The sequence below is a fragment of the Hyperolius riggenbachi genome, chromosome 3 (genome assembly GCF_040937935.1).
Source record: "Hyperolius riggenbachi isolate aHypRig1 chromosome 3, aHypRig1.pri, whole genome shotgun sequence".
Lineage (NCBI taxonomy): Eukaryota > Metazoa > Chordata > Amphibia > Anura > Hyperoliidae > Hyperolius > Hyperolius riggenbachi.
Window position 1 is genome coordinate 319,999,860 of NC_090648.1, and position 23,399 is coordinate 320,023,258.

Genomic DNA, 23,399 nt, shown 5'->3' on the forward strand with positions numbered 1-23,399 from the left:
ACACTTCAAGGTATTCAGAGAGGGGCATGGTGAGTCCGTGGCAGATTTCATTTTTTTTGTCGCAAGTTAGAAGAAATGGAAACTTTTTTTTTTTTTTTTGTCACAAAGTGTCATTTTCCGCTTACTTGTGACAAAAATTAATATCTTCTATGAACTCACTATGCCTCTCAGTGAATACTTTGGGATGTCTCCTTTCCAAAATGGGGTCATTTGTAGGGTATTTATACTATCCTGGAATTCTAGCCCCTCATGAAACATGTCAGGTGGTCAGAAAAGTCATAGATGCTTGAAAATGGGAAAATTCACTTTTTGCACCATAGTTTGTAAACACTATAACTTTTACCCAAACCAATAAATATACACTGAATGGGTTTTTTTTTTTAATCAAAAACATGTTTGTCCACATTTTTCGCGCTGCATGTATACAGAAATTTTACTTCATTTGAAAAATGTCAGCACAGAAAGTTAAAAAAATCATTTTTTTGGCAAAATTCATGTCTTTTTTGATGAATATAATAAAAAGTAAAAATCGCAGGAGCAATCAAATAGCACCAAAAGAAAGCTTTATTAGTGACAAGAAAAGGAGCCAAAATTCATTTAGGTGGTAGGTTGTATGAGCGAGCAATAAACCGTGAAAGCTGCAGTGGTCTGAATGGAAAAAAAGTGGCCGGTCCTTAAAGAGGAACTCCAGTGAAAATAATGTAGTAAAAAAAGTGCTTCATTTTTTACCATAATTATGTATAAATGATTTAGTCAGTGTTTGCTCATTGTAAAATCTTTCCTCTCCCAGATTAACATTCTGACATTTATTACATGGTGACATTGTTACTGTGGGCAGGTTATTTAGCTGTTTCTAGCTGCTCTGTCTGTTAGACAGCTAATAACAGCTATTTCCTGTCTCTGAACATTGTTACATTGTAGCTGTTTGCCAGCAGTACCGCGGTCTTCAGAGCCTCTTGTGGGAGGGGTTTCAGCACAAAATCAGTCACACAGTGCCCCCTGATGGTCTGTTTGTGAAAATCATTGTCTTTCTCATGTAAAATGGGGTATCAGCTACTATTTGGGAAAAAGTTCAATTCTTGGTTGGAGTTTCTCTTTAAGGGGGGTAAAGCCCACGGTCCTCAAGTGGTTAATATACTGTAGGTATGTTTTTTATTTGTTTAACCACTTCCGGATTCTCGGAGCGTATATACACGCCCCTGAATCCAGAAGTGTATACCATGGAAACGGCCGCTCGTACGAGCGGCCGTTCCATGTCAGTTCCCAGAGGGTGTCTCCGTGAACACCCTGCGAGCCGATCGGCGGCTCGCAGGGTAAATGTAAACACACGGGGAAGATCTTCCCCGGTGTTTACATGTATACGGCACTGCTGCGCAGCAGCGCCGTAGAGGAGATCGGCGATCCCCGGCCTCTGATTGGCCGGGGATCACCGGCATCTGATAGGCTAAAGCCTATCCCATCAGGCGCAGGACGGATTTCCGTCCTGCGCCGCTCACAGGGGGAGGGAGAGGGAGGGAAGGGGAAGGAGGCCAGGAAGCGCTGCGGAGGGGGGCTTTGAAGAGCCCCCCCCCCGCAAGCGCAAGCAGCCGGCGGCGATCAGACCCCCCAGCAGGACATCCCCCTAGTGGGGAAAAAAGGGGGGAAGTCTGATCGCCCTGACTGCTAGCTGATCTGTGCTGTGGGCTGGAGTGCCCACGCTGCACAGATCAGCATAAAATTTCATGGTGTGGAAGTGGTTAATATCCTGAATGCAGTTTCATGATTGCACATTTGACACGTTATTACATACATTTGCAGGGTATGTTAAGGATGAGAGTGGGAAAAAGAGGGAACCTTTTAGTTTTTGAGAAAATGTGAAAGTTGGTGGAAATTTTTCAGCGGAATTCTGCATCGGAATGCGAAAATTGGCATTTCCGAACATCCCTAGTAAAAGAATGATATCGAACATATTTTAAGTATTTCCTTATTTGGTGGGGGCTTAAAGCGGAATGAAACCCAGCAATTTTTCTTTGCTCTAAAACATTATTTACAGCATATTTTATACTACCAGCATTTTTTTTTTACTAGAACAGCAGTTAAAGGGTTAAACACAGGACAGAAAAGCTGAATGCCAGGAAAGCTGGACGCATCCAAACTGGAGATAATGTTATCTTGTGTTTAATTGTATCAAGTGAGGAATGTAAACAAACACTTCTCTGACACTGCAGACGCTCCTGAGCACAGACAGACAGTCAGAAAGCATTTCTGCTTATATTTCAAGATGAAAAAAAAACCAGTTATGAATAAAATGCAAAGTCAGCGCTCAGAGCAAAAAAGTGTACTTTGGAAACTTGTAATTTCTAAATTAATAATAATCCTAAATTAATAATAATATTTATGCACAAAAGCAAATATGATAACCGTATGGCATATAAAAAGTAGGAAAACATGGTTTTATTGAATATTATGTCAGGGTTTTATACCGCTTTAAAGCGGAATATAACCCTGCATTTCAACTTTGCTTTAAAATATTATTATACAGCATATTATATGCAACCAGCATTTTTTTTTTACTAGACCAGCATTGGAAGGGTTACACACAGAGCTTTAAAGTTCCGTGGAGAGAAATGCAGACGCATCCGAAGTTTAGATAGATACATTTAAGTAAACACAATGTAACAAGTGAGGAATGGGACTCACTCTCTCTGTGTATGGGAGCTCCTGCACAGTCAGAGAGTTAGTCACATTCCACACTTGTTACATTGTGTTTACTTAAATGTATCTATCTTAACTTCGGATGCATCTGCATTTCTCTCCACAGAACTTTAAAGCTCTGTGTATAACCCTTCCAATGCTGGTCTAGTGAAAAAAAATGCTGGTTGCATATAATATGCTGTAAATAATGTTTTAGAGCAAAGTTGAAATGCAGGGTTATATTCCGCTTTAAGAGGCACTTTATTAATAAGGTGTAAAAACATCTCTTGTGAGGAAACTCAGGAAAAAAAATTATCGAATAAGGTTCATTGGCCCTTGTTCAACTTTTCTCCCAGGAGATAGTTTTTGATGTTCTGTTTAAAATTAATTTCAGCACTCTGCAATTGAAAAAAATACCAAAAAGTAGGTGAAAAAGTGCTGTCAAAATAATGTTCTTGCTTGCTGGTGGCTTTAAAGGCCTTTTATTGAAAAGGTGTGAAAATATCTCCTAGAAGAAAAAAAATCTTAGGAGAAAAAGTGAATTGAATATGGGTTATTGGGCCTGATCCAATTCACTTTTCACCTAAGTTTTCTCCTAGGTGATATTTACACAACTTGTAAATAAAATACATTTAAATCACCAGCCAGCAAGAAAATATTGAATATAATTTTGATAGTAGTTTTTCAACTACATTTTGGTACTTTTTCAATTACAAAATGCTAAAAAGTTAGTTTAAATACAAGATGAAAAATCACCTTCTAGGAGAAAGCTCAGGGCCATATGCAATTCACTTTTTCACCTGAGCTTTCTCCTAGGTAACATTTTCACAACTCGTTTGACAGTACTTTTTCAAGTACTTTTTGGTACTTTTTTCCATTGCAAAGTGCTGAAAAAGTTCATTTAAAGTGAAGATGAAAAAATATCTTCTAGGAGATAAGTCAGGAGAAAAAGTGAATTGAATATGGCCCATGGACCAACATACTTTTTCTCCTGAGCATTCTCCTAGGAGATTACTTTTCATCTTCCCTTTAAAATAATTTTTCAGCACTTTACAATTGAAAAAGTACCAAAAAGTAAGTGAAAAAGCATTACCCAAAATAGTTTGAGTATTTTCTTGCCTACTGGTGGTTTAAAGGGCATTTTACTGGCAATGTGTGAACATATCACCTAGGATAAAACTCAGGAGAAAAAATTAATTACACATGGGCCTCCATGTTACATTCAGAGGGAAGAAGTGATCTACAGATGAAAAAAATTATCAATATGTTTCTGTATGTTAACAGAAAAGTTATTACATGAAAATCAACTTTCCTATCATATATTGCTGCTTGCTGCTCGTATGTCATCAAATAATGTAAAGGAGGTGTGTTAAAAGATAACGTTTTACTTAGCCTATAGAAATTGTAAAATTGCCTTAACACATTTGTTGATGCCCCTTGAAAGGTTAAATTAATTGGAATTGAGTAATTTTCATAACTAGCTAAATTACTTGAATTAATATTTAATGTATCTGACTGCTGTTCAATCAGCCATTCAGCCTAACTAAATGGAGAATATTAATTTTCCTGTTTGGTATTATTGCCTGTCCATATTGAACATGGGCCAGAGAAAGCCAAGGAGATGGGTGTCTGCACAGATCAGAAAGAAAATAGTGGACATATTAAAGGCTACAAGTCAAGTCGATCTTGATGTTTCTGTAAAGGCTGAAATTGTTATTGAAGAACTTGACTGCAGAGGAAAGTCAACCCCACAATGGGCAGAATGATGGTAAAAATAGTAGACAAACAGAAAAAAGACATCCTCTTAAAGGTGGCGACACACGATACAATAAAATGATCAGATTTTACAGCAATTTGCTAAATGTGATCGGATCTCCCCCAAAAAATCAAAACCTTTTTTTTTAATTCGACTGAAAAATCTGATCGGATTTCCTGTTTTTTTTTATTGATCCGGAATGCTGGAAATTTTTCTTTAATGTTTCTAAAGATTGTATGGTGTGTGTTAGATTGTCAATTTATTAATATACACACCCTAGTAATTTTCTCAGAGTTTTTAATCATTTTTATCATAATTGGGGAAAAATGTAACATATGTGTGTGGTAGATTGGTCATATTTTTGGAATGTTACAATCATTCAGAAAAATTGATTGCAATTCTTAAATTGAACAGATATTTAAAGAATTGTATGGTGTGTGGTTACCTTAAGACAAACTGGACTCCAAGGTCAAGGTCCATAAGTGTCTCATTGCACCATCCATTGCTTTTTCAGTGTCTGTGAGCTCAGTGGATATATAAAATATAGTATGAGAGCTTTCCTAAACAATCTGTTCATATTATTAAAAATCTGTCGGCCCTCAAACCACATGGAAGTGGTTAAATTCACCAATTATTGGCCAATCACAATTTGATGCGTGTACCAGGCAGGTAATAGCAGGGAAATATTCTAGTATTGCATTACAAAAATTCAGGGTAGCTAATAGTTACATAGTTACATAGTTACTTAGTTATTTTGGTTGAAAAAAGACATACGTCTATCGAGTTCAACCAGTATAAAGTACAACACCAGCCTACTCCCTCACATATCCCTGTTGATCCAGAGGAAGGCGAAAAAACCCTTACAAGGCATGGTCCAATTAGCCCCTAAAGGGAAAAATTCCTTCCAGACTCCAGATGGCAATCAGATAAAATCCCTGGATCAACATCATTAGGCATTACCTAGTAATTGTAGCCATCGATGTCTTTCAATGCAAGGAAAGCATCTAAGCCACCTTTAAATGCAGGTATAGAGTTTGCCATAACGACTTCCTGTGGCAATGCATTCCACATCTTAATCACTCTTACTGTAAAGAACCCTTTCCTAAATAAATGGCTAAAACGTTTTTCCTCCATGCGCAGATCATGTCCTCTAGTCCTCTGAGAAGGCCTAGGGACAAAAAGCTCATCCGCCAAGCTTTTATATTGCCCTCTGATGTATTTATACATGTTAATTAGATCCCCTCTAAGGCGTCTTTTCTCTAGACTAAATAAACCCAGTTTATCTAACCTTTCTTGATAAGTGTGACCTTCCATCCCACGTATCAATTTTGTTGCTCGTCTCTGCACCTGCTTTAAAACTGCAATATCTTTTTTGTAATGTGGTGCCCAGAACTGAATTCCATATTCCAGATGTGGCCTTACTAGATGTAACGATCGGTGTCAGCAACCAGAGAGAAAATCCGATCCTTGGCGATCCGCAGTATCCCCAAGAATACAGATATACCCGATTGTTGAGGATCTGCGGAATCGTCAATAAACAGATATGTCTAACCTCTAGACACCTGAGAGAGTGTAAGTGTTTGGTGCAACAGTAACAACTCGGAGTGGAGACCACCAGAGGAGCTGGCAGCCTAAGACTCCTGAGGAATTCACCCCTGACTGTGGGTGATATTCCTGTAACCTGTGGACCCCTGGGCGAGGGACCTAAACTGGGAGCCCTGCTGCTAATATGCAAGGTATTGTCCTGAACTGGGCTAACGTAACACAGTAATGGCAATACTAGTCTGGGGTGTGAGGTCCGTAGTCACAACACCCTGGAACTAGTCTGGAGCATAACATAAATGATAATACCATTCTCTAGTCTTGGGTGTGAGTTCCGTGATCATCAACACCCTGGAACTAGTCTGGAGTATAACATAAATGATGATACAATTCCCTAGTCTGGGGTGTGAGTTCCGTGATCATCAACACCCTGGAACTAGTCTAGAGTATAACATAAATGATAACACAATTCCCTAGTCTTGGGTGTGAGTTCCGTGATCATCAACACCCTGGAACTAGTCTGGAATATAACACAAAGACAATACAGTTCCCTAATCTTGGGTGTGAGGGCCTTGATCTCAACACCCTGGAACTATGCTAGAGAATACACAGAAGATACACAGTATTCCTAGTCTAGGGTGTGAGGGCCTTGATCTCAACACCCTGGAACTGGTCTAACAAATAATAATAACAGTACAAGGAAATTTGGCTCAGTGTGAATTCCCAGGTCCTTCCTGGTTCAAACACACTGTATGGATCTGACTAAGGTCTGAGTGCCTTAACGTAAGTGTTAGCAATGGCAGACAACCAGCAACTGACAAGCAGCAGAATATATAGTAGCTGGACTCTGCCGCCCCGCCCGAGCCACTCAGCCAATCATGTGTCCTACAGGAATCAGCTGATCTTCCTGATCAGCTGACACTTCCCCTGCTGGTATAAAGGTCCTGAGTTCAGGCCCGCGCGCGCGTAGCTCTTCATCTGTCTATGTGCACTAACATACCCAGCCACACCAAGCGCACGCTGCTGCGTTGGACGCGGAAACAGCCGCTTTGCCATCAGGACATGCGGCGGCCTTTCCGCATTCCACCATACTACCAGACGCGTGTCTATGCGTGCAAACCGCCGCGTTGGACGCGGAGTCAGCCGCCTTGCTCTTGACACACGCGGCGGCTTTTCCGCGTTTTCTCACACTAGAGAGTTAAACAGGGGCAATATTATGCTAGCATCTCGAGTTTTTATTTCCCTTTTAATGCATCCCTAAATTTTGTTAGCTTTAGCTGCAGTTGCTTGGCATTGAGTACGATTATTTAACTTGTTGTCGATGAGTACTCCTAAGTCCTTCTCCAAGTTTGATGTCCCCAACTGTATCCCATTTATTTTGTATGGTGCTAGACCATTAGTACATCCAAAATGCATGACTTTACATTTGTCAACATTGAATTTCATCTGCCATGTATGTGCCCATATAGCCATCCTATCCAGATCCTGTTGCAATATGACACTATCTTCCTGAGAGTTGATGATTCTGCACAATTTTGTATCATCTGCAAACATAGCAACATTGCTCACTACTGCATCTACTAGGTCATTAATAAATACATTGAAGAGCACCCAGAACAGACCCCTGTGGGACCCCGCTGCTAACAGTCTCCCATTTTGAGTACGATCCATTGACCACAACTCTTTGTTTTCTGTCCATTAGCCAGTTCCCTATCCATGCACACAGACTCTTCCCCAGTCCTTGCATCCTCAACTTTTGCACCAGACTTTTGTGGGGAACAGTGTCGAAGGCCTTTGCAAAGTCCAAGTATATCACATCTACAGCATTCCCAATATCCATATTAGCATTCACTACCTCATAAAAGCTGAGCATGTTAGTCAAAGAGGACCTGTCTTTAGTAAACCCATGTAGATGCTGAGAAATAAGATTATTTTCTACTATGAAGTCATGTATAGTATCTCTTAGTAACCCCTCAAATAGTTTGAATACAACTGATGTTAAGCTTACAAGTCTATAATTTCCTGGATCTGATTTTTTGCCCTTCGTAAAAAATGGGAAAACGTGGGCTGTACGCCAATCCACTGGGACAAAAGATAAGATAAAGGGGTTTATCTATAACTGAACTTAATTCCCTTAGGACCTGAGGATGCATGCCATCCGGGCCAGGTGCCTTGTCTATTTTTAATTTATTTAGTCTTGCCTTCACTTCTTCCTGCGTTAAGTATTTAATATTACAGTTAGAAGATTGAGACTCTTCCGCCTCTGTAATTTTCAACAGTGCTGTTTCTTTTGTGAAGGCAGAAGCAAAGAAAGCATTTAATAACTCTGCCTTACCTTGGTCGTCCACCATTGAGTTCCCACCCTAATCCTTTAGGAGTCCTATACAGTCAACCTTTCTTCTTTTAGAGTTAATGTACTTGTAAAACTTTTTTGGGTTAGATTTGATATCCCTAGCGATTTGTTTTTCAGCTTCAATCTTTGCCTGCCTAATTTCTTTTTTACAATTTTTATTGCACTCCTTATAATTGCTTAGTGCAGCATTGGTCCCATCCTGTTTTAAGACCTTATAGGCATTCTTATTCCTCTTCATTTTATCTTTAACCTTTCTATTTATCCATAGAGGCCTTTTTTTATTCCTAGATATTTTGTTTCCATATGGGATATACATACTACAATATTGATTGTGTATAAGTTAAAAAGCTTGCTATTTCCCTTCAGTGTCTTCCCCTTGTAGTACATTATCCCAGTTCACCAAACTTAGTGCCTGCCTAATTTGATTGAACTTTGCTTTTCTAAAATTCATAGTTTTAGTGGTCCCACTGCCCCGTGGCCTATCAGTCACCAGATCAAACGTTATCATGTTGTGATCACTATTTCCCAAACGTACTTGAACCTGCACATTTGATACATTATCTGGTCTATTAGAAATGATCAGATCCAGTAACGCATTCCCCCTAGTTGGTTCAGTTACCATTTGAGTCAAGTAATTGTCCTGTAGTGCTGCCAGAAATCTGCTGCTTTTACCAGAATGGGTAGCCTCAATACTCCAGTCAATGTCTGGAAAGTTGAAGTCGCCCATAATTATGACCTCATTTTTACTTGCAGCTTTTTCAATCTGCTGTAGTAATCGCAGTTCTGCAGCTTCATTAATAAGAGGTGGTCTGTAGCATACCCCAATAAGCAATTGGCAACTTTTATTCCCACCATGAATATTTACCCAAACGGACTCCACATCTTCGCAATCTTCCTCCATCTCATCGTTGAGGACAGCTGTAAAAGAATTCTTAACAAAGAGACAAACCCCTCCACCTTTTTTCCCTGTTCTATCCTTCCTAAACAAATTGTATCCTTTTAAATTAGCTATCCAGTCATGGCTTTCATCCATCCATGTCTCGGTTATTCCCACAATGTCATAGCCTTTGTCATTCAGAATGAACTCTAGTTCGTCTATTTTATTTGCAAGGCTCCGAGCATTGGTTACCATGCACTTCATATTTTTACCACCACATTTACCAATTTTGTTTACATGAAATGGGCTACTTGAATTTTTACCAACCTCCTTAATCTCCTTAATCTTTACACTGTCCCCACCCCCCTCTCCACCCCCCATAATGTTAGGTTCCCACTGTCTTTTTACCTCATCTTGTCTACGTATTGAGACTTTATCCTCCCGCCTCCCCCCAGATCCTAGTTTAAAATCTCCTCCAAACGTTTAGCCATCTTCTCCCCAATGCAGCTGCACCCTCCCCATTAAGGTGCAGCCCATCCCTGCTGTAGAACCTGTAGCCGACTGCAAAGTCTGCCCAGTTCTCCAGGAACCCAAACCCTTCCTTCCTACACCAATTTCTCAGCCACTTATTTAACTCCCTAAGCTCCCTCTGTCTCTCAGATGTAGCACGTGGCACTGGCAGTATTTCAGAAAACACCACCTTGGTGAATGAAAATATGTCTTACCCTTAGGAAGCCATACAGGCAGGTAGCCATCCAATTAGTCAGTAGCTTTTCCACAACTGTCTCTGTCCTTCTAAGCATTAGCTTTGGGTTTTTGTTGCTTGATTGCTCTATTAGATCTTTGATCAATGTTTCCAGTAATCCAGTGAGATAGAGCAAATTATTCTGAAAGATGATGGTCAAGAAGGATGCAAACAAACACCTAATAAACGAAGAAATGACAACCACATGACTTTTGATCATTACCATTATAACACAGTTATATATGATACCTGTGCCCTAGCTATTGTCTTGCTGGCCACAGTAGTTTAGTAATATGAATTTAAACTAGGAGCACTTTCATCACACTTCAAATGGATTTAGGTCCTTTCTCTTTCACTTGCGTATAAAATACTATTTTATTTGTATTTTTTATTATTATCTGATGTCTGTTATTTAGGATATTGCTGCATACAGATTGGATAAATTGGAGGTGCTAGAATGGTGGGTCAAAATGTCAAATAGAAAACAATGAACCCCGTGCACACTCACACACAGACATACCAGCCCCTGCAGTTAGGTCAGGATACAGATACTGTCATCCCACCAAGTCAGTGGTGTTAGTTTACAAGAACATTCATGGATCTGTGAAGTCACATATGCCAAACCAGAGCCTCCTCTTGACAATTAGGAGTCCTAGCACTAGGCCTGCAACATACGTAGTGCTGCAAGTAAGCATATCATGCAGTTAATAGGTAATACAAGTTTACAGATATTAGCAACATGCAGCTCCCAAATTAACCCGTGTCTGTACTAAAGGTACCCTGGGAAAGGGGGACCCCTCAAAAAACAAATGGTAGGATCACTGGGATAGAAAGCCAAGAATCTATTTAGATTAGTAAGCAAAGTATTAAGTATAATACTCACAAACAAGACAACCACTATGATGGCAGAAGGTAGAATAACCTGACCTCATTAGGGTACCTATCTAGGTGACGTTTATGCCCCAGAAAAAGGGAATGGTATGATGATACCCTAAATTCAGAACGTCTTGAGGGTGTTTGATTATTAAAAATTGCTAGAGAGCACCCAATGCTATACAAACTATAAAATGGAGTTTAACCACTTGAGGACCGCCCCCAGCCGATGGGCGGCGGCAAAGACTGGGCCTAAATGACCGCAATACACCCATCGGCGGGGGCGGCGGAGGGCGTGGTTATGCGGCGATCGCGTCATTCGTGACGCGATCATCCACCGGTGACTGGCTCCGCCCCCCTCGCGCTGTAACCCGCCAGCCGTTCGGAAGCGCCGGCGGGTTACTAGCGCCCAGATCGCCGCATGACACGCGTATAATAGGCTTTGTAATGTATACAAAGCCTATTATACAGGCTGCCTCCTGCCCTGGTGGTCCCAGTGTCTAAGGGACCACCAGGGCAGGCTGCAGCCACCCTAGTCTGCACCCAAGCACACTGATTCCCCCCCCCCTGCCCCCCGATCGCCCACAGCACCCCTCAGACCCCCCCCTCCTGCCCACCCCCCAGACCACTGTTTGCACCCAGTCACCCTCCTAATCACCCATCAATCACTCCCTGTCACTATCTGTCAATGCGTTTTTTTTTTTAACTCTAAACTGCCCCCTGCTCCCTCCTGATCACCCCCCACCCCTCAGATTCTCTCCAGACCCCCCCCCCCCCCCCCAGACTCCCCCCCCCCTGTGTACTGTATGCCTCTATTCCCCCTGTAATAACCCACTGATCACCTGTCAATCACCTGTCAATCGCCCATCAATCACCCCCTGTCACTGCCACCCATCAATCAGCCCCTAACCTGCCCCTTGAGGGCAATCTGATCACCCACCCACACCAATAGATCGCCCGCAGATCCAACGTCAGATCACCTCCCAAATGCATTGTTTACATCTGTTCTCTACCCTAAACACCCACTAATTACCCATCAATCACCCATTAATCACCCCCTATCACCACCTGTCACTGTTACCCATCAGATCAGACCCTAATCGGCCCCTTGCGGGCGCCCAATCACCCACCCACACGCTCAGATTGCCCTCAGACCCCCCCCCCCCCTTATTAATTCGCCAGTGCATTATTTACATCTGTTCTTCCCTGTAATAACCCACTGATCACTTGTCAATCGCCCATCAATCACCCCCTGTCACTGCCACCCATCAATCAGCCCCTAACCTGCCCCTTTCGGGCAATCTGATCACCCACCCACACCAATAGATAGCCTGCAGATCCGACGTCAGATCACCTCCCAAGTGCAGTGTTTACATCTGTTCTCTACCCTAAACACCCACTAATTACCCATCAATCACCTCCTATCACCACCTGTCACTGTTACCCATCAGATTAGACCCTAATCTGCCCCTTGCGGGCACCCAATCACCCGCTCACATGCTCAGATTGCCCTCAGACCCCCCTTATCAATTCGTCAGTGCATTATTTACATCTGTTCTTCCCTGTAATAATCCACTGATCACCTGTCAATCACCTATCAATCACCCATCAATCACCCCCTGTCACTGCCACCCATCAATCACCCCCTGTCACTGCCACCCATCAATCATCCCCTAACCTGCCCCTTGCGGGCAATCTGATCACCCACCCACACCATCAGATCGCCCGCAAACCCGCCGTCAGATCACCTCCCAAGTGCATTGTTTACATCTGTTCTGCCATCTAATCACCCACTGATCACCCATCAATCACCCATCAATCAGCCCCTGTCACTGATACCCATCAGATTAGACCCCTATCTGCCCCTAGGGCACCCAATCACCCGCCCACACCCTCAGACCCCAGCCCTGATCACCTCGCCAGTGCATTGCTTGCATCTATTTCCCCCCTCTAATCACACCTTGAGACACCCATCAATCACCTCCTGTCACCATCTGTCACCCCCTAGCACACCTACCCATCAGATCAGGCCCTAATTTGCCCCGTGTGGGCTCCTGATCACTCGGCCAAACCCTCAGACATCCTTCTGATCACCTCCCCAGTGCATTGATTGCATCTATTTTCCCCTCTAACCACCCCCTGAGACACCCATCAATCACTTCCTGTCACCCCTCTAGCACTCCTATCCATCAGATCAGGCCCAATACAACCTGTCATCTAAGAGGCCACCCTGCTTATGACCGGTTCCACAAAATTTGCCCCCTCATAGACCACCTGTCATCAAAATTTGCAGATGCTTATACCCCTGAACAGTCATTTTGAGAAATTTGGTTTCCAGACTACTTACGGTTTTGGGCCCGTAAAATGCCAGGGCAGTATAGGAACCCCACAAGTGACCCCTTTTTAGAAAAAAGACACCCCAAGGTATTTTGTTAGGTGTATGACGAGTTCATAGAAGATTTTATTTTTTGTCAAAAGTTAGCGGAAATTGATTTTTATTGTTTTTTTTTCACAAAGTGTCATTTTTCACTAACTTGTGACAAAAAATAAAATCTTCTATGAACTCACCATACACCTAACGGAATATCTTGTGGTGTCTTCTTTCTAAAATGGGGTCACTTGTGGGGTTCCTATACTGCCCTGGCATTTTAGGGGCCCTAAACCGTGAGGAGTAGTCTAGAAAACAAATGCCTCAAAATGACCTGTGAATAGGACGTTGGGCCCCTTAGCGCACCTAGGCTGCAAAAAAGTGTCACACATGTGGTATCGCCGTACTCAGGAGAAGTAGTATAATGTGTTTTGTGGTGTATTTTTACACATACCCATGCTGGGTGGGAGAAATCTCTCTGTAAATGGACAATTGTGTGTAAAAAAAATCAAAAATGTGTCATTTACAAGGATATTTCTCCCACCCAGCATGGTTATATGTAAAAATACACCACAAACACATTATACTACTTCTCCTGAGTACGGCGATACCACATGTGTGACACTTTTTTGCAACCTAACTGTGCTAAGGGGCTCAAAGTCCAATAAGTACCTTTAGGATTTCACAGGTCATTTTGAGACATTTGGGTTCAAGACTACTCCTCACGGTTTAGGGCCCCTAAAATGCCAGGGCAGTATAGGAACCCCACAAGTGACCCCATTTTAGAAAGAAGACACTCCAAGGTATTCTGTTAGGTGTATGAGTTCATAGAAGATTTTATTTTTTTTCACAAGTTACCGGAAATTGATTTGTATTGTTTTTTTTTCACAAAGTGTCATTTTCCGCTAACTTGTGACAAAAAAAAAAAATCTTCTATGAACTCACCATACTCCTAACAGAATATCTTGGGGTGTCTTCTTTCTAAAATGGAGTCACTTGTGGGGTTCCTATACTGCCCTGGCATTTTAAGGGCCCTTAACCGTGATGAGTAGTCTAGAATCCAAATGCCTCAAAATGACCTGTGAATAGGACGTTAGGTCCCTTAGCGCACCTAGGTTGCAAAAAAGTGTCACACATGTGGTATCGCCGTACTCAGAAGAAGTAGTATAATGTGTTTTGGGGTGTATTTTTATACATACCGATGCTGGGTGGGAGAAATCTCTCTGTAACTGGACAATTGTGTGTAAAAAAAAACAAAAAATTGTCATTTACAGAGATATTTCTCCCACCCAGCATCTGTATGTGTAAAAATACACCACAAAACACATTATACTACTTCTCCTGAGTACGGCGGTACCACATGTGTGGCACTTTTTTGCACCCTAAGTGCGCTAAGGGGCCCAAAGTCCAATGAGTACCTTTAGGATTTTACAGGTCATTTTGCGCCGTTTGGTTTCAAGACTACTCCTCACGGTTTAGGGCCCCTAAAATGCCAGGGCAGTATAGGAACCCCACAAATGACCCCATTTTCGAAAGAAGACACCCAAAGGTCTTCTGTTAGGAGTATGGTGAGTTCATAGAAGATTTTATTTTTTGTCACAAGTTTCCTAACGGAATACCCTGGGGTGTCTTCTTTCTAAAATGGGGTCATTTGTGGGGTTCCTACACTGCTCTGGCATTTTAGGGGCCCTAAACCGTGAGGAGTAGTCTTGAAACCAAATGTCGCAAAATGACCTGTGAAATCCTAAAGGTACTCATTGGACTTTGGGCCCCTTAGCGCAGTTAGGGTGCAAAAAAGTGCCACACATGTGGTATCGCCGTACTCAGGAGAAGTAGTATAATGTGTTTTGTGGTGTATTTTTACACATACAGATGCTGAGTGGGAGAAATATCTCTGTAAATAGACAATTGTGTGTAAAAAAAAATCAAAAATTGTCATTTACGGATATATTTCTCCCACCCAGCATGGGTATGTGTAACAATACACCCCAAAACACATTATACTACTTCTCTTGAGTACGGCAATACCACATGTGTGGCACTTTTTTGCAGCCTAACTGCGCTAAGGGGCCCAAAGTCCAATGAGCATCTTTAGGCTTTACAGAGGTGTTTACAAATAGGCACCCCCCCAAAATGCCAGGACAGTGAACACACCCCACAAATGACCCCATTTTGGAAAGTAGACACTTCAAGGTATTCAGAGAGGAGCATAGTGAGTCCGTGGCAGATTTAATTTTTTTTTTGTCGCAAGTTAGAAGAGATGGAAACTTTTTTTTTTTTGTCACAAAGTGTCATTTTCTGCTAACTTGTAACAAAAAATAAAATCTTCTATGAACTCACCATGCCTCTCACTGAATACTTTGGGATGTCTTCTGTCCAAAATGGGGTCATTTGGGGGTTATTTATAGTATCCTGAAATTTTAGCACCTCATGAAACATGACAGGTGGTCAGAAAAGTCAGAGATACTTCAAAATGGGAAAATTCACTTTTGGCACCATAGTTTGTAAACGCTATAACTTTTACCCAATCCAATAAATATACACTGAATGGTTGTTTTTTTTTTATCAAAGACATGTAGCAGAATAACTTTCGTGCTCAAATGTATAGGAAATTTTACTTTATTTGAAAAATGTCAGCACAGAAAGTTAAAAAAGTCATTTTTTTGACAAAATTCATGTCTTTTTTGATGAATATAATAAAAACTAAAACTCGCAGCAGCAATCAAATAGCCCCAAAAGAAAGCTGTATTAGTGACAAGAAAAGGAGGTAAAATTCATTTAGGTGGTAGGTTGTATGACCGAGCAATAAACCGTGAAAGCTGCAGTGGTCTGAATGGAAAAAGGCTCTGGTCCTTAAGGGGCAAAAAGACTGTGGTCCTCAAGTGGTTAAGGACTAAACTTACCTCCAAAAAATGAAACTAGCATATGGGCCAAAATTTACTGTAAGCTTGTGACCAAACCTTCGTGTTGTAAAACCACATCCTCATGTCAGTATCTGTTAGAGTGTTAGATGTGGAATCAAAGCACCAAAGGTCTTGTAAACAATGCTTAACTGATGAGTTCTCATATTACTTGAAAAGCAAACTATATCTATTTATAAAAGTCATATTTGGGGATGATTTGGTGTACATTAACTTTTTGTGGGTACCTAGCATCACTAAATAGACAACATAGTCCCTGACTAGCTATTTAAATGCCTCATCACAGCTCAAGGCTTTTTTTATGAATTCAAAATGCATTAGGAGCCAGAGGTATGCAGGATTGAGAATGCGTCTGACAGGAAGATAGAGGACACCTAAAGCAGCACTGGAGCAAGTAAATATTAAGCTGCTTCACTGCGCTACTCTGCAGAAGGCGGAGGAGCACACACACCCCTCATTGTCACTCTAGTTATGTCACTTTATGTCAAATCTTAATAAACAATTTGACCCGCAACTTAGACTTTATAGATAGTTTTACACAACAGATTGCTCTAGATATTCCTACAGATAGATTATTTAAAGGATCTTTATGTATGGCCAGGCTAAAGGATACTCTCATGTGATAAGAAGAAGAGTTCCTGCTGTGTAATGTCCTAGAATGTAAGAGTGTTCCAGAGCCACTGCCTCTAGTGATTAAATATGTGCATGGAGGTTACTCTAAAGTCGTATGTGAGTAGATTGCAGCGGCATTTGTAAGGGCAGGACAGGAACCTGAGGGGTAGTATCTGTGGAGTGCTTGGTGAAAGTGGACACAGACTGTGCTGTATCTAACCTATACAGCTGTCTTATGACTTCAACAGCACTGGAACGCAGTGAGTGGCCATTCTGTAAGGTGCTGGGAGTGCTACGCACAAAGTGCAGTGCTGGATGTCATACTGCTTGTGGACGACATAGTTTGGGCTGAGGTGTACTGTCTGAGGCTTGGCAGCTAGTCCAATGTGTAATGGAGATATTTTTCAATATTTTCTGAGGTTGATGGAGTGCTGGATTGCTGGTGGGGTTTGAGAGGAGAAGATTTTACTGGGACTAAAAACTGGCACAGGGCTATCTGGGAAAGGTTTACAAGAGCACAACCTCCTGTACTATTATGCTATTTGGATCAAGTGCTGACTCTGTAAAGTGAGTGCCTGAACCATATATTGTCCTTTTAATTACAACTGCAAGTGATTATTTAAATCTCATACAGTGTCTCTTTAAATATAATTGTACCCAGCTGTCAGCGTGAAGGGGGAGATCATTCTATACCAACTATTGTTTATGGTAAACACAGATTGCTCTAGAATCTATAGGATGCACTCCCACGTCACCCCTACAGATGGATACAATTATATTTAAACAGACTATGTGATATCTAGAGTCTAGATATTCCTATAGATGAGTTATTCAAAGGATCTTGATAAAACCACTCTATGTATGGGCATGTTAAAGGATACTCCCAATGATTGGAAGAACAGTTCCCACTAACATGTATGGAATGTGACATGACCTATCTGCATTTATATCTCAATACCATATGGGCACAAATACAACACAGGCTCTTAAACCCTCCCTTCAGTAAATGCTATACTCTAAGCCATGCCCCTGTCAATGAGATGGCAAACTGTATGGTAAAAAGCTTACTAAGCAAATACTTTCTGTGTGTGCCTTAAGGGAAAATTGGCCCGCACACCAGTCAAATAGACTTTTTAGTATCTAGGTTACTCTGTGGTGTTCCCTTCTCTGTAAGCGAAGGAAGTGAAACGTTCACCAGAACTTGTGAATACTGGAGCACTACATCACTAATGTAGTAATTGAAATAAATCTCTTGGCATTGAAAGGGTTTTCAAGACTGGGGCCTATGTATCTCTCGCGACTGAGAAATCTGCCTGCCTGTGGTGGGCCATGTAGTCTTTCTCAGAAACGGTGATGTACACATGCAAACTAAATAGGTCCGTGACAGTTTTCTTCTTGAAAACAGTTTCTTCTCACCTGTCTTTGATTGTGAAATCTTTCTGTTTTTCTAACGTATGGATCATCAAGACCAGAAAGTTTTGGTTCTGAAATAAATGTTCCAGGTCAGCTATGCTTTCACCCTCTGTATTTCTCTTATTTTTCTGGAATGGCTGTGGAAAAACATCAAGAATAAATGCATGCAGTTTATATTTTACATAGGAACAAACACTTCAGCAAGTATGATCATAAACAGCATAATCATGACTTCATCTCATCATCATTTCATTGAGGGAATTAAACCTTTTCAATAAAATGTATATTAGCCAATACCAAAAAATTATACTTCACGTTATGCTACAAAATGTAATCATTAATTCACTGTCTTCTATTTTTTCACCAAAATGACTAGTTTTGTCAAATATGGGAAGGTAATACTTACCTCTGAGGGGTTTATCCCTATTTCCTTGTCTGTATGCACTCTGCCATCTTCTGCAGGTGCCACAGTTCAAAGTACCCTCAGCAGTGTTGCACATTCCCAGTAAGAACTGACTGACTGTTTGTCAGGCTGACTGACAGGATGGACTGGTGTCTGACAGGAACTAACTGACAGGAAAGACTGGCAGACTAACTGACAGGACTGAGTGACGGACTGAGAGGACTTGACAGATAAGGAGAGTGACAGACAAGACACCAAGCACGGCCTGGTAGCCGAATGGTAACGCTGCAGCTGTGGAAATTTGAAACAGCAGTGGACACGGTTTGACCATGGTTTAAATAATCCTGGTTATTGAGTCAGTGCTGTGACTCCACCTCCCCCCCCCCCCCCCCCACCAAATACGTAACAACGTCGGTGGACGTTGAGGAAATTATTTTGACTGAAAATCCAGAGTCGTATGTTTTGCCTGGATGAGGTAAGTCCACCACTACCTCCTCTATTACCAAGATGGGTTTTTACATTCTTTAAGTGTTTTTTATCCTGTTGGTGCCTCTGTTATCCTATTATCTATGGGAATTGTAATATTTTATTTTCTGTAGTTTTTCTGTGTTCTTCTCTGGGTTCCCTTTTTTAATCCACCACTTGATGGTAGTCTGGCACTTTTTGTGATGATTGTAGTCAGGCTCCTGTCATATTCATTTCAACCTAGCTGTTTTCCATGTGCATTGCAGTCTTTTCTAACTTGTTTGAAGAGCCTCTCTAGGGAGCTCGGTACTCTTGAGGTCATTCTGCTCAATTGATTTCCCGCCTCTGGCCCCACCTAGCGGGTCACATAGTGTTAGGGAGACCCCTGTACTCATTAGCTGGAGTGGGAATGCTTATCTAATTGCTCCTTTGAGGTAACCAAACATCACCATAAACCCTCACCCCATATTACAGGGTACTCCACTAGGTCAGGGAGAATATGAAAAGAACACATGCCTACCATCTGTGGGCACATGCCTACCATAAGTGGGCATGGCTCTTTGTGAGGAAGGGGAGACTATGTGTTATTTGACCTGATAGTAGTCTGCCACCCACTAGGGGTGATGGCCCACTTAGGATCCATACATTGTATTCTCATCAGAGAAAGCCCCAATCAAACCATCTATTGTATTTTTGGACTATAAGACTCACTTTTTCTCCCCCAAAAGTGTGTGTGTGAGGGGGGGGGGGGGGGGGGTCACTGTGTCTTATAGTCCAATTGCAGGGAGATCCTGACTTGTGCACACCTGCCGATACGAATCTCCAAACCGCCGAAATGTTGGGGACTCCCTGTACTGTGCCCATGCAAAGGAGGACACAGGGGGCAAACAGAGGACACAGGGGACACAAAGGGGCATAGAGGAGGACACAAGGAGGACAGAGGCGGACTCATGGGGGACACAGGTGGACACAAGAGAGACAGAGGAGGGCACAGGGAGACACAAGAGGTACAAGGGGGCATAATCCACAAGATGCCCCTTCACCATTGATGCACCAGGTTTAGTATATTTTTCCCCCTAGTTGTTGTCCTCTAAAGCTAAGTGGTCTTATGGTAAGAAGAGTCTTATAGTCTTATAGTCCAAAAAATACAGTAGTTTGTGTACAAGGCTTTACTTGCATTCACATTTGGATATGCAGATAAGGTTCCTCCTGTCTTTATATAGCAAACATAAGCATGTTTCCTCTTCACCATATATTACACTGTGCTCTCCCCGCAGTGGCATAGTTGTTTGACAGAACACTTCATGTCTGTATAATAATACAATAAGGCTCCAGGGAAAATTAAAGCAGTAATTTTAACCATATGTGATACTTCTTTGTAAGAATAATCAGTTGTAAAACATAATAATAGCGTGGCAAATTTTATGGATCAGTGGGGAAATTCTGATTGTATTTCTGCTTTAAATTTAAAGGAAATTTATTTTTTACATGGCTAATATTGTAAAGGTATCGGAGGTCTTTGTTTGTCAAAGGTAACCTGCAATGCGTTGAACACAAAGGCTGCAAATTGGTATCACATGATCTTGTGGCCTTGGTGTTGTTTGACTCCCACACCTGCATCTGGGTCACAGTGAGTGGGAACACTAGCGCATACATCAAAAAAGGGCGTCGGGAAAAAAGGGCGCAGGGTGTAAACAATAAGCATTAATAACATTTATAAAAATATTGTGTATTTCGTTTACAAATAATGTTTTACAAATTTATAAATCATTAAATAATGTGTATGAAATCGGCAATTGTGAAAACGTTAATCTTCCCTGTTTCAAAAGTGAAACTTATAATTAGGTTTCTTAAAAAAACGATAATATATGTTTAATCGTTATAATTGTATATTATTGTGAATAACCTTCATTTATCTTTTCTTCTTATAATAAAATCTGAAAATATTGTTTATAACGATGATATAAATATAACTAAGTTCGTAATAAGTGTTGTAAAACATTAGTAAGTATTACTAAAATTTTACTAAAACTATACCTAACCCTACTCTCGCACAGAACCCTCCCTGTACCTATCCCTAACCCCTAGACCCCCCTGGTGGTGCCTAAACCTAAGACCCCTTTGCTGGTGCCTAAACCTAAGACCCCCCTCGTGGTGCATAACCCTAAGACCCCCCTGGTGGTGCCTAACCATAACCATCCCCCTGGTGGTGTATATTGTACTGTAACTATACCTAACCCTACTCTCACACAGAACCCCCCCTGTACCTATCCCTAACCCCTAGACCCCCCTGGTGGTGCCTTACCCTAAGACTCCCCTGGTGGTGCCTAAACCTAAGACTCCCCTGGTCGTGCCTTAACCTAAGACCCCCCCTGGTGGTGCCTAAACCTAAGACCCCCCTGGTGGTGCCTAAACCTAAGACTACCCTGGTGGTGCCTAAACCTAAGACCCCTCTGGTGTTTCCTAAACCTAAGACCCCCCCTGGTGGTGCCTAAACCTAAGACCCCCCTGGTGGTGCCTAACCCTAACCACCCCCCTTAGTGATCGCTTTATTATGTGGATAATAATGTTTTACAAATAGTGACTGAAAAAATTAATTGCAATTTACATTACGTAGTGATCGCTTTATTTAGTGAATAATAATGTCTTACAAACAGTAAGGGATAACATTTTAAATAATGGTTTAGTTAAATAGGATAAATATGTTTAGTATTTTTATAAATGTTATTCGTCATGGGTGCATTTTTTAAACGTAAATCATCACAAGCACAGTTATAAAACATTAAAAATCTCCGGGCGCTATTTGTAAAACGTTATTAATCTCCGGTGCCCTTTTTTCCTGTTCAGCGCCCATTAAACGATATTTATAATGCGAGTGAATGGCAGCGCCCTTTTTGTCCACTAGATGCCCGCGCCCCTTTTTTCCTGTTACCAACACGCGTACCCAGGCCAGTTCTCTCATGAAGCAAGGGGAAAAATTTGCAACACGCGGCAGAACTTACAGGGACAGCATGTTTGTACTGTGTTTACACTAACAACATGCAGTCAGAGTAGGAAGCAAAGTGAGAGGAGAGTGTGGTGAAGAGGTCATCATTGGGGAAAAGCAGCTTGTTGTGCTGTGTGAGGAGTCCGACAATGAGTGAGGAGGGGGAGGAAGGAGAGCAGCAGTGTTCCATTTGACTTGCACAGCAGAAGGGAGGAGGTAGCACTGCTGTCCTGACGTAGGAGGAATAGAGTGGCTGAGGTTGAGCAGTTTGTTTGTCACAGACCCACAGCCGGGGCGGGGGGGGGGGGGGGGAGGGGGTCACATCCTCACAAGTTTGCCTCAGGCAGCAAAAAGTCTAGAACTGGCCCTGACTAGCACGTAATAAACACTATCACGGATAGGTCAGTGGTTTGGGTAGATGGTCCGTAAGAAGCCTTTTTTAACAGGAAGTCTGAAGACCACATTTCATAATCTTTTCACTTCAGATTCCTTAAATAGGGTTACATTTGGTTACTCAAGTCAACATCCCTTTGTCTAAAGTTTTTTTTTAAAGCTCAGAAACCATTTAAAGTGAAACATTAAATAGTGGCAGAAATATGCAAGGGGATGTTTACTTTTTGAATCGCTGTAGCATCTCCCCATTATGTTTTGCATTTCTTGTTACCAACAGTTATCAGAGTAACTATATATCCTTTATTATGTTACTAAAGATGGACATCTCTACTTACTGAGGGGACATTTTCACATAACTTTTCACTGAAGTTCTGTCTGACTCCATCAGACTGAAAGATAAAAGCAGACTAATGACAGGTTAAGTAACATGGTTTAAAATGAACAGTTGTAATGAATTTAGATAAAAGTTCCGCATGCCTCCATGTGCATTCACTATATGGTAACATAAAAAAGGATGAATAATGTAATGAATAAGGCCTGATATACCAGGATCTCCAGGGCTGGAATATGGTGCAGGGTATAAGAAAAGGAATCCTACTAGTCAGACTTGGGATCATTAAAGTAGACCTGAACTCAGAAATTCCTCTCTGCTCCAAAAGATATGCAACAGCATAATAACCTTTAAACAAAAAACATTTCTTTGTTACAGCTGATACAAATCCTAAAATAAACCTGCACTGTTTCCACATATTGTAACATCCTGTGCTTTCAAATGAGCTTGTCTGGCTTATCTGCCATTACATTCAGGTGACACAGGGGAGAGATCAAATTACAACTTGTGATTAGACACAGATGAGGGGGGAATTAGACAGGCTAAACTCTCTAAATACATACAGAGTGCATTTCTCTATGTTTTCCTTCTGTCCCGTGCAAGAGTTCAGGTCCACTTTAACAAACTGTCTGCTCTGAGGTGGCACGAGAATGCAGCCTCAACCTGGGAATCAATGGACCACGGTGAG

The 23,399-nt window shown here is 41.6% G+C and overlaps 1 protein-coding gene across 1 annotated transcript in view; it reads right to left on the reverse strand.

The window, feature by feature from the left end:
• PLXNC1 (plexin C1) overlaps positions 1 to 23,399 on the reverse strand; it is a 214,862-nt gene that overhangs the window by 60,157 nt on the left and 131,306 nt on the right. The window contains exons 18-20 of the mRNA XM_068276803.1: positions 22,716 to 22,769; positions 18,137 to 18,270; positions 9,927 to 10,125 (exon numbers count right to left, since the gene is read on the reverse strand). Of these exons, the coding sequence (XP_068132904.1) occupies positions 9,927 to 10,125; positions 18,137 to 18,270; positions 22,716 to 22,769 (387 nt within the window). The remainder of the gene's footprint in view (positions 1 to 9,926; positions 10,126 to 18,136; positions 18,271 to 22,715; positions 22,770 to 23,399) is intronic.